Raw genomic sequence first — 12500 nt, 5'->3', positions numbered from 1 at the left:
TCGTACCAAAACAAACCAAAATTATCATCATAAAACTCCAATTAAAAAAACAAAAAACGCAGTAAATTGATATTTCGAGTTTCCATCCTCTTTAAAATAAAAACAATTTTACATCAAGATAGGAAAATATTGCTTAGCGTTAAACTTCGACTGAGAGGTGCAAGGTTTGTTTTTTATTCGCCTTCATGAAATGAATAACAATGAGAAATTGTAAGCTTCAATTGAATATACGAAAACAGATAAACTGGACGTTTCCAGTTTCCCCTTTGTGAACAAAACAGGATGAATGAAACACTACAGACGAATGAGATAATGTGGTAGTGGCGTTAAGATAAACAAAAATATTGATGATCAGGAAATAGTATGATTGAGCAGCAACATTTCCATTACCCAGTATTCTTTATGCAATGATATTCATTGATATCGATATTTCTGTCTTTTAAGTCTTTAACCAGTTAAAATATTTATATTCTCTGATAAAAACAAACTTGAAATGTATCAGCGCGTTTGATACCTTTGTGACATTTATATCCGGCTGGTTTTGAAAGCGTACCAGGAACATTTTGATGTTTTATGATATAGTATGTAATTGTTGTAGATAAATGATCCACTTTGACCAATAAAAACAAGGAATGATATTGTGCTATTATAATGAATTTTGGATAATACTCGTACTATGGACGACAATAAGGTTCAATACTGAATCGAGTGCATCCTCATCGATAATGTATTAGAAAACGTTTTCCTGTTTGCGGTTTTAAAGTCATATGTATCTATCAGTACTCTGGAAAAAACAAGTATTTAAAAGTTTGGCTTTAAAATTCGTCCTTCAAATACCGATCGATTTAAGTGACCCTCATCTTGGCAGCAACTCTCAAACCTGGTGACTAAGGAAGACTCCGCGAAATTCCAGGTTTGAGAGTTTTTGCCAAGACGAGGGTCATTTAAATCGATCGATATTTGAAGAAAGAGTTTTCTAGAAAACTTTTTAAACTTATATTTTCCAAAGTTCTTGTACGGCAGTTAACTGGTTAATGTAAAAAATGAGAGTGTATAACGCCTTCAATCGGTCTATACAATGATATCGTATAGGGCCATCAAGAGGTCAGATATCTCTCTATATTGGACCAGTCGCTTGATTAAAGCAAGTTGGAAAGTCGTTGGTATAATCAGATATCTCAAATTCTTTTCAACGTAGAAAATGACTTTCAGTCAATTTCTTTATTATAAACTGGAGCAATGTTGATTTGTTCAAAACATTTTTCTATTTGTGAGAATATTGCGATCCCGATACCTCAGTTGGTGCACAGATCTTTGTGTATTGTGATCCCGATACCTCAGTCGGTGCACAGATCTATGTGTATTGTGATCCCGATACCTCAGTTGATGCACAGATCTTTGTGTATTGTGATCCCGATACCTCAGTTGATGCACAGATCTTTGTGTATGTAATTTGAATTGTACATTTTGTTTAAAAGATTCGCTAACAAATTTATACCAAAGACTCCAAATCTTTAATATCTCTGTTGACACTCCATAGATAACATTTGCATTGCCTATTTTCATTATATGAAGCTCTAGCTTCACACGAAAGAAGACCGAGATTGCATCTCGGGTGATGTCGAGAATTGTTTCTGATCCACCCTCCGCCCCCCCCCCCCCCCCCCCCCCCCCCCCCCCCATCCTACTTGTCCACCAGCAGGATTGGGCAGATGGGTCGTTTGGATCTGGGGGAAAGCTCTTTGTAATAGACTAGCATCCTATCCCAAGGATATCAAGAAATTGCTTGCTAGAAACCGGGATAAACTCTGGCTCTATTGACCTAATGGCTCTGAAGGACTACTTTTTTATGGTCTTCATTGGCACAATTAATGGAGTTCCGTGAAGTTGATATAGAAAAAAACTTGAGCTTTATATAGTGCAATATCCACTCAATGTGATCAAAACGCTCTGCAATGGGTCCCTGTTCAACAACAATACGTAACATGTAGAACGAAACATGACGCTTCTTAAGCGATATTACATTTTTTTTCTGACAGAGACAACGCTGTTAACGGCCAGGTACTCATTTTACACCAGAGTACGTTGAAAGAATATGAGTAAAGAGCCTTTTCCAAGGACTCAAATATGCGCCGAGCGAGACTCGAACCCAGGACCCTCCTATCCGAAAGCGATTGTCATAACACAAGACCACATAGCCAAACATAAAGCCTTTTGAACACAAGCAAAATTTTTAATTTCCTAAGAGAACATAAAAACCCCTTGAAAAAAGTTTGATTAAATACTTTTCATAATGCTAGAATATGTAAATATCTTCAGGCACAATTAAAATAAATTGTAAGCTTCAATTTATTAGACGAAGAAGATACTGGACGTTTCGGGTTTCACATTCATCAACAAAACAGGATGAATGAAACCCTACAGAAGAATGAGATAATTGTCAGCAAGTCTTAACGTGTAGGACAAGAAAAGACGGCAACGCTGTTAATAGCCAGGTACTCATTCTACACCTGAGTACAATGAGAGAATGTGAATAAAGAGCCTTTTCCAAGAACTCAACTAATCGTCACTAAAACTAAGTGCTGAATTTTTTCTATAATCAAAACTTTGGTAAAATTAATACTATTTTTTGATAAAATTAACGTGGTCTTTAGAATTTTAGATTGTTTCATTTATACTTTAAAATAAGTCAGTTCGACAAGCTTCATGTTAGAATGTAAGGTATAACTTCAAAGAACAAAGTACATTTTTTGCCTATAATTTGACAGACTAAAGCAACTCTCTCTCTCTCTCTCTCTCTCTCTCTCTCTCTCTCTCTCTCTCTCTCTCTCTCTCTCACACACACACACACACACACACACACTCTCTCTCTCCCTCTCTCTCTCTCTCTCTCTCTCTCTCTCTCTCTCTCTCTCTCTATATATATATATATATATATATATATATATATATATATATATATATATATATATATATATCATGAGCCATGGATGGAACTAAAACCCATTTATTATTCCAAACATGTCAATGAGTTGTCTTGGGTTAAAAAAATGCCTAGGCTCAAATATTCTTTATATAGGAACAAAATTATCAAATTAGATTAATATCAAAATTGTTTTACCAATGGTATATAAAATATATTACATTTCTATTTACATAACCTAATAGGCCATTTAAGTCTGAACGGTGGCAGTTTATGTATAAAATAAATAATGAATAAAATTCCCTTTATTGATCCCATAGGGGAAAATTATCTCTACCGTTCATTCCAAGGGAACGCTGCGATAACCCAGGCGTTAGCCGCAATGCAGCCCGTAAATTGAGCTAGGGCGAAGTAACTTGCTCAAAGCCACACAGCACAGCGGCGGGTAATCGAACTCTGTACCTTTCGGGTACTAAGCAAAATACCACGCTGCCCCTTAGTGAGGACTTTTCTCATTTTCATGAAGTTTGTTTTGGGAAAGCTGATCCTTCTTTTGATCTGCCATTTTCTGTGATGTACTGGGCGAATCACGTCTTGGATTATTTCTAAACATTTCATGAAATTAATAAGTGAAATTGTATTTTCAAAGAGAAATTATTATGCAGGTGACAACTTTTTAGACAGAATTTGTTATGTCTGAAAGTGTGGTTCATTCAGTTCTTCATAAAGATCAAATAAGGTCTAATTATTGATTTTTAGAAGTCAGTGCTTTCAACAGATTTAATAACTGCGGCTATGTGATCTTGTGGTATGACACTCGCTTTCGGATCGGAAGGTCCTGGGTTCGAACCTCGCACTCGGCGCATAGTTGAGTCCTTGGAAAATACTCTTTACTCACATTCTCTCACCGTACTCAGGTGTAAAATGAGTACCTGACCGTTAACAGCGTTGTCTTTTTCTGAAAAATTGTAATATCGCCTAACAGGCGTCATGTTCCGTCCTACATGTTAAATGTTGCTGTTGGCCAGGGACTCCTTGTAAAGCGCTTTGAGCACGTTTAGTGGATATTGCGCTATATTAATGATGATAACTCAGGATAGACACTACCTTTGAAACCACTTATTTTTTGAGTAGTGGATGGCGTTGACTGCATAGTATCCCTCTCACAGCCAGGCAGAGTTGTCGTACCAGTAAGGTCGTGGGTTCGAGCCACCATCTCCGCGAAATTTTTATTCTTTATTGTCTTATGGCACTTTTCTCCCCACTTCAATTTCTGTTATTGTCATATTTAATAACTTCCGTACCCTGAAAAATAGTTTTGTTTTTTGGCCATAAATCTCGTCCTCTAAATATCGATTATGGCTATGTGGTCTTGTGGTATGACACTCGCTTTCGGATCGGAAGGTCCTGGGTTCGAGTCTCGCGCTCGGCGCATAGTTGAGTCCTTGGAAAAGGCTCTTTACTCACATTCTCTCACCGTACTCCGGTGGAAAATAGTACCTGGCCGTTAACAGCGTTGTCTTTGTCCGAAAAATTGTAATATCGCCTAACAGGCGTCATGTCCCGTCCTACATGCTAAATGTTGCTGTTAATTGATTTAATTGAGCTTTATATAGAGCATATCCACTAAATGTGCTCAAAGCGCTTTACAAGGTGTCCCTGGTCAACAGCAATATTTAACATGTAGGACGAGTAAAATATTATTTCTCTAAATAACAATATTTTCCCCACAGATTATCTTTTTGTTTATAGGCCAATACTATTGGTATATTAATTATTCTAACCTTGTCCTAATTAGCAACGCCTGATGATATTTTTTCAAAAACAAATTAGACGTCGAACTATCGAGGTCAAATTCAAGTATAATAGGATAGACAAATAGTGACATTTTTGTCTTCTAAACATACTAATAACTCCAAGTATTTGATGGACAGAGTAAAAGATTTTTTGCAAGCTTGCGTTTTGTAGTCAGAAATGTATTCCTGCCGGGCACTCCAAAGCTCAAAGTGAAACTAAGCTGCCAGAAGTTGTGGAGTGTCAAAAAGTAATAAACAAGAATGAATATAACAGTGTCAAAGAAGAACAAAATACCAAACATGGAAATATTCGGGCTCAAAACCCTTCTTCAGCCAACTTGCTGCCATAACGTGATTCGTACTTTTATTGATTGTTTGTTATTTCAATAGGGATGGTTTTGGGCTCGAAACATTCCGTGTTTGGTATTTTGTTCTTTTTGAAGCAGTTATCTATTCATTATTGTTTATTACACTCTAAAGCTCGTGATGCGAATGGGAACACGTCAGGAATTTCACATTATGAACTTTATGAATTCTTATACTAATACATCAAATACGTAAAGGGCAAGATCATTCCATAAAAGGACATACACATGCTTTATATTGTATTGTTCCGCCCCTCTCATTTCTAAGTAAATACGTAATTGTTGAATAATGCTTTGAACGCTTTGAATACAAATTGTATTCAACGATTGCAGAATTGGTAAATAAAAATAAATTTGTGGTGCGCATGAATACAAATCCAACGCTTTTAGTTTTGGGTCAAATTGACATTCAAGCAGATGGCGAAAGATACAAATTATGGTAGGTGAATAGAAGTACTAATACCATACCATTTAGTTACAAAATATCTAATTATCTTACTTGGAGGGGTAGAATAAACGTATTCTTTCACTTCTTTGTATTTATTAAACTTGTTATATTTTTATCGTGCAATACATACTCGCAAGCTCGATGTGGTATTAGGCACGATAAAAATAACTCGTTTAATAAATGCAAAGAGTTGAAAGAATCGTATATTATTTTACATCCTTCATGTCACAAATCTTAGTAACCTTTAAAATGTGTCATTGATACAGATCTATGGTTATTCATAACCAGCGTGTACTTATTTACAGGTCTGATAACCAAGTTTCTATGTAATCATTTTAGTAATGGAAATTTTCTCAAAACTCTTCAAACTGCTCCCTTTACAAGAAAATTAAATCAAGCCTATAATGGGAAGCGGAAGTGGTGACGTCACACTATCATGTTTTTTTTCTGGTACAAAAGCCCTTGGAGTGTGTGACAGGTCCTCCGGCCGGTGCTTAGAAATTAATAGCTTATATATGGAATCAAAAGGTAGCATACGTTTTTACTAACAGGAACGACTGTAAAACTCCATCCGTATTGAAACTAAAAATAGCGAACAGCCTCTTACCTTTAGAAAACGGTTAAAAACTGAGCTTTTCTGTAGGGCATATAATTTTCACTCTTAGTATCTGTTTTATTGTAGTCTAATATATTATGTTATCATCGAATTTATGTGGTTTTTTAAAACATGCCAGTTTTATATTTGTGTATGATACATGATGTGTTGATGTAAAGTGACAGTGAGCAATTCTTATTTGGAACTCGGCGCGATATAAATTCATTATATTATAAATATTATATTACATATTATATAGGCAGTCTTTTCATTACGAGGCGTAAGAGAGCGAGGATTGATGATCTTTATTGACGACCAGCATTTATTTGGGCTAGGAAATAATTGGGGGTTGTCGAAGATCAATCGCGCAATGTATGTAACCAGTCCTCCGGAGTACTGGTTTTGCACTTCTAAGGAGATTGGAACCAGTATTTTGACATCACTGTTTCCGAGTGTCCCATCTTCTTGCTCATTTATTTGTTAAATTAAATGCAATTTCCACTCTTCGTTTCCATTTGACTACACTCATGGTTGAGGACATAGCATTGCCTACATTTAATGTTTCGGCCACTGAAACTAAGAAAACATGATTACTGACAGATTGGAGACAACGTATACCTATCGCAGGTTCTGATAACCCAAATAATTATGGGCCCATTTTTGTAATGGGAATACTCTCAAACAAACGCAAGGGGCAGCTTGGCTCAGCGGCACGGTGTTTGCGTTGTACCCGAAAGGCACCGAGTTCGATCACCTCGCCCTAGCTCAATGTGGGGCGCTGCACTGAGGCTGACGCCTGGGTTATTCCAGTCTTCCCTTGGAATAGACCCTGAGACAAATTTCACCTATGGGATGAATTATTAATAATTTGTCCATTACTACACTGTTAAAACAGGCCCATAATTGCGGTTGTCATACCTGCCAATCATATCATTGCACCTAAATTAGAGAATATTATGATTTCAGCGATGTGTCCTTGGGAAAGATATTTTAAAACCTCCACTAAGCTTGGGTGTTTACAAATATCTGTAAAAATATTTTTTAATTCAATTACTTCATTTGTCCTCATTTCGACAGGTGGGGATGGCTTGCTTTTAACTGTGGCAGCACCTATGGAATATCCAACAATAAATGGAAAATGGCCGCCAGGTAATTTAAATATAATACAAACAAAATTTAGTCAAGCTTGAATTCTAGAATTTTTACTTTCTTATAAATTTCTTAATCCTAAAGAGAATATACGTAAGTAACTATTACAATATTAATATGATCCTTTAGAGAACTCACTAAACAAAGCGTCTTTTGCAAATGACAAGATCTCAATGGCCGGTTTGTTCGGGTGCAAGAGCCTGATCTCAGCTTGTGCTGCTAAGCAATGGAAGAAATAGCGCGGTATGGTAGAATTTAAGAAAAGACCTACTAAATCTGATTTATCGAATGTCTATTTGAAACAGATGAAAATATAATTTAAAGTTTATGTACTAAAATTTGAGGTGATGAATGAATGTATCTAGATCATTTCGATAAAATGCCGGTCTACCTTAAAGTACTTTCTGCCAAATATAACAACTATAGCTACCAAATCACTGTTGCTGAAAGGTACCGAGTTCGATCACTTGCCGCCGCTCTGTGTGGCCTTGACCAAGTCACTTCACCGTAGCTCAATTTGCGGCACAGCGCTGCAGCTCACCTCTGGGTTATTTCAGTCTTCACTTGGAATAGACCTATAAAAAAATTTCTCCTATGGGATGAATAAAGGAAATTTTATTTTTATTTTTATTTTTATTTATTATTTTATTAATCTATTTTTTTTTAATTTGAAGAATAACATGGATTCGCTTCCCTATACCTATTTTAAGTAAGAAATATATCAACCAAATCTACCTTTTTAAAACACTTTAGGATACTAACTACCTTCATGTAAGTCGATACCCTAGCGACGTATAGTCTTATCTTGTTGATAAAAAAGTCAAGCACTTTTGAGAATAATCATTGACCGGATGGGTGACAACAATTGCAAACATTTTCGGCATTGCGACCTTGGTAAGGTACTTTCCAAATATATATCCAATCAACGCAGGTGTTAATGAGTACCTTGATATCGGCAAAGACGGATATTGTAAGAGTGCTAGTAGAAAACATAACAGTCAGTAAGTTAGTAAGTAGTAAGCCTCGCAGTCTGAATGACGCTTGCTGAGAATTGTGTGATTCAGTCACAAATTTTTTAAAAACATCGATGAGTATAGCTGCTCTCTCCATCCATGTTGTTAATAATTGTTTCCATTGGCCACGGTCCTTGGCCAGAGTTTTGAGACTGTCAAGATCTTGTTGTGACTTTAGTACGGTGGGCACTGCAGTTTTTCTTAGTTCTTCAGGGATAAACTCATCTGAATCTAGAAATTTCTGATATGTAGAGAGATCCTGGTTCAGGGTAGTTACTATTGATGTTGGTTGCCTTCCTAATATTGATTTTTAAATATCGAGCTTTTATATATAGTGCATATCCACTGAACGTACTCAAAGCGCTTTACCGATGGCCCCTGGCCAACAGCAACATTTAACATTTAGGACGGAACATGATGCCTGTTAGGCGATATTCCATTTTTTTCGGACAGAGACAACACTGTTAACGGCCAAGTACTCATTTTACACCCTGAGTACGTTGAGAGAATATGAGTAAAGAGCATTCTCCAACTATGTGCCGAGCAAGGCTCGAACCCAGGACCTTCCGATCCGAAAGCGAGTATCATATCATAGACCACATAGCCACGTTAACATAACAGGCAACTTGAAAATCGTAATAATGATCATAATTGGATTTCCTATGGCCTACTGAGAGAATAATTAATATTGTATCGCATTGACGGGTAAGTTCAAAACATGAATGTGCTCTATGAAGTTAGATAGCGTTAATGATTAATTTGCTTATTTGTTTCATACACTTAATATAGATCGGCAGCAACGACTTTGATGTCAGCATCGATGGCAGGAATGGTAGGATTTCTATCCAGGTATGTATCATTCTTTGTCCAGTTTAAGGTTAATAGAAACCGGGATATACCCCGCTCCATGATGGGCCTAATGGCTCTGAATGACTATAATTATGTATCATTCTTGCAATTGTCCAGTTTACCTCTCTCCTTACCGATCATTTTCAGTATTTTCCCAAAATGGCAGGCTTACCCAGCAGAAAAATTGATTTTTTAAAACTCAAACAATCTCTCTACAAAACAACTTTATATTGATTAAACTAAGATCATTCTTCAAAGTTTGTGATGTGCAAACTAAATCAGAATTTTTAAAATGTATACTTTGTCGTCAAATGTGACAATTTTACTGCAGGTGGTAAGGAAAGGGTTACGGCTATAGAAACCGGGATATACCCCGCTCCATGGGCCTATTGGCTCTGAAGGACTATTATAATGTATCGGTCTTGCTATTTTCCAGTTTGAAGCTATAGAAATTGGATATACCCAACTCCATGATGGGCCTAATGACTCTGAAGGTGTGCGGCTAAGTGGTCTTGTGGTATAACACTCGCTTTCGGATCGGAAGGTCCTGTGTTCGAGCCTCACTCGGTGCATAGTTGAGTCCTTGGAGAAGGCTCTTTATTCACATTCTCTCACCGTTCTCGGGTGTAAAATGAGTACCTGGCCGTTAACAGCGTTGTCTCTGTCCGAAACAAATTGTAATATCACTTAACAGGCGTCAAGTCCTGTGATACATGTTAAATGTTGCTGGTGGCCAGGGACCCCTTCTAAAGCACTTATAGCACGTTTAGTGGATATTGCACTATATAAAACCTCAATTATCTTTTTAATTATTATTTACCATACACACACTCTGGTGTAGAATGAGTACTTGGCCATCACAGCGTCGTCTCTGTCCGAAAATTTGTAATATCGCCTGTCATGTCTCGTTCTACATGTTACGTGTTGGCGTTGGTCAGGGACCCTGTTAAGTGGATCGTGCGCTATATAAAAGCTCAATTTTAAAGCTCAAGTTTCTGTTGGCTCTGAAGGACTATTATAATGTATCATTCTTTCTTTGGAAGTTCAAAGCAAATAAATAAAAAAGTTATAATTTGTTTCTTAAATGGGCTTTAAAGATGCTTAACAGAAGACACGTGACCCACCGCCTCAAATCGGTATTGTATCGGGGTGGGTTAGATACTAAAACTGATTTATAGTTTAAAAATATCGTGTGTTTTGTGGTATGGCACACGCCTTTGGATCGGAAGGTCCAGGGTTCGAGTTCTGCTCTGAGCAGAGCATAGTTAAGTCCTTGAAAAATTATCTTTACTCACATTCTCTTACCGCACTCGAGTGTGCAATGAGTACCTGGCTGTTAAAAGCGTTGTCTCTGTCCACAAAAAAAAACAAAAAAAAAAACAAAAAAAAAAACAAAAAACAACAACAACAACAAAAACCATGTAAAATAGCTTCATGGGCATCAGTGGATATTGCGCTATATAAATGCTCAAGTTTTAATTCTATTTTTAAAAAATATGTGACTCACCGCTCCAAATCGGTAATATGTCCCAGGTTGTTTAGATACTCAAAATTGAATTTATATTTAAAAAGTATCAAACGTTGATAATTTCATATATTTTACTGAAGACAATAAATGTGAGTAAAGAGCCTTTTCCAAGGACAAATATGCTTTGAGTGAAACTCTAACCCAGGTCCTTCCTATCCGAAAGCGAGTGTCATACCACAAGACCACATAGCAGCAGCACAACAATATTATCCTTTTTTTTCTGGTCATTTTACTATTTTAAAAAAGGAGAAATTAAAAAAAATAACCACTTTAGGGCCGATGCAGTACCATTTTGAGACGGCGCGTGATAAATTAACTTCATGTACTTTGTACGGCTTTGTAGTCTTGAGTTAAATCAATCGCCTTCTGTCCTGGTTCGAGTCCCATTATGGATAGGGCAAGGTTAGTCCTTGGAAATGGCTCTTCTTAAGTCACATTATATCACCATACTCAAGTATAAAATCATTACCGAGTTAAAATTAATTACATAAAATTCCCTTATTCATCCCAGAGAGGAAATTTATCTTTAGGGTCTATTCCAAGGGAAGGCTAGAATAACCCAGGCGTCAGTCGCAGTGCAGAGCTGCAACGTGAGCTAGGGCGAGGTGACTTGCTCAAGGCCGCACCACGAGGCGGGTAGTTTGGGTAAGAAGCAAAGACCGTACCGCTGAACCACTTTGCCCCTTGTTATAGCCATGACTGTCGAAACAAAAATTGTATACTAGCACCTCTATGTTGCACGTCTTTTCTTACATGTCACGTGTTCCTTTTTGAGTTTTGACCCCTTGTACTGAGCTGTGAGAAATTTGCGCTCAAATATTGTTAGAATTTGTTACATCTACATCTAGATAGATTAAATTTGAATTGTACCTGTCAAGATGAGGGATATCTATCTGTGAGATAATTAGATTTATATTTTAAGGGTGTTCATTATGCAAAGAGTACGTTTAGTTATGTTTCTTTCCCAACAGCTTCATAGTAAACAAGAGGAAATTCTCAGTACCATTTATCATCAACAGTATATTGGCTGGCCTTGTATCCATTACAGGTTGGTAGTTAAAAACTCATCATTACCACAACCTCCACTACGACCACCACAACAACAACCATCATCATCATCATCATCATCATCATCATCATCATCATCATCATCATCATCATCATCATCATCATCATCAAAATCATCAAATCATCATCATCATCATCATCATCATCATCATCATCATCATCATCATCATCATCATCATCATCATCATCTCATCAATACCATAAATTCCATCATCGTTTAAGAAATATTATCATTATGATCCCACCACCACTACTACCACTACCACTTTCACCACCACCACCACGACCACCACCACCACCAACAACATCACCAATTGCACATTTACCTCTTTATCTCTAGATCTTTATGAAAACTAGCTTAATCGATTAAATTCCTAAACAGCATCGGGTTTCTTTCTGTCTCCAATTAAAACCAACATTAATTGATTTTTAATTCTTGTTACTAAACTAGGCCCACTTCTAATAGTACCAATATTCTGCCGTAGTATTCTGATAAAACACGTTTTAAAATGTTTGGCCAGACAAGCCGTCCTTCAAATATCGATCGATAAAAATGACTCATTAATTAGAAAACTCTCAATCCTTGGAATTCAAAGAAGTCTTCCAGGAAGTCCCAGGTTTGAAAGTTTTTGACAAGATGATGTTCATTTAAATGGATCGATTTTCGAAGGACGAGTTTTCTGGCCATATTTTAAAAATGTATTGTTTTATTTTCAAAAAGGCCTACGATAGGATTAATGGTTTATTGAATAATACGTGTTAGTAC

The 12500-nt window shown here is 36.7% G+C and overlaps 1 protein-coding gene across 1 annotated transcript in view; it reads left to right on the top strand.

Moving 5' to 3' along the window:
• LOC144965635 (putative ammonium transporter 2) overlaps nucleotides 1-12500 on the top strand; it is a 77309-nt gene that overhangs the window by 48199 nt on the left and 16610 nt on the right. Inside the window, exons 6-8 of the mRNA XM_078901183.1 lie at nucleotides 7205-7276; nucleotides 9079-9138; nucleotides 11638-11714. Of these exons, the coding sequence (XP_078757309.1) occupies nucleotides 7205-7276; nucleotides 9079-9138; nucleotides 11638-11714 (209 nt within the window). The remainder of the gene's footprint in view (nucleotides 1-7204; nucleotides 7277-9078; nucleotides 9139-11637; nucleotides 11715-12500) is intronic.

Source organism: Berghia stephanieae, chromosome 2 (genome assembly GCF_034508935.2).
Source record: "Berghia stephanieae isolate SIO BIC M18660-M18661 chromosome 2, UCSD_Bste_1.3, whole genome shotgun sequence".
Lineage (NCBI taxonomy): Eukaryota > Metazoa > Mollusca > Gastropoda > Nudibranchia > Aeolidiidae > Berghia > Berghia stephanieae.
The sequence above is the reverse complement of the archived record's forward strand: the minus strand, read 5'-3'. Positions and strand labels throughout refer to the sequence as shown.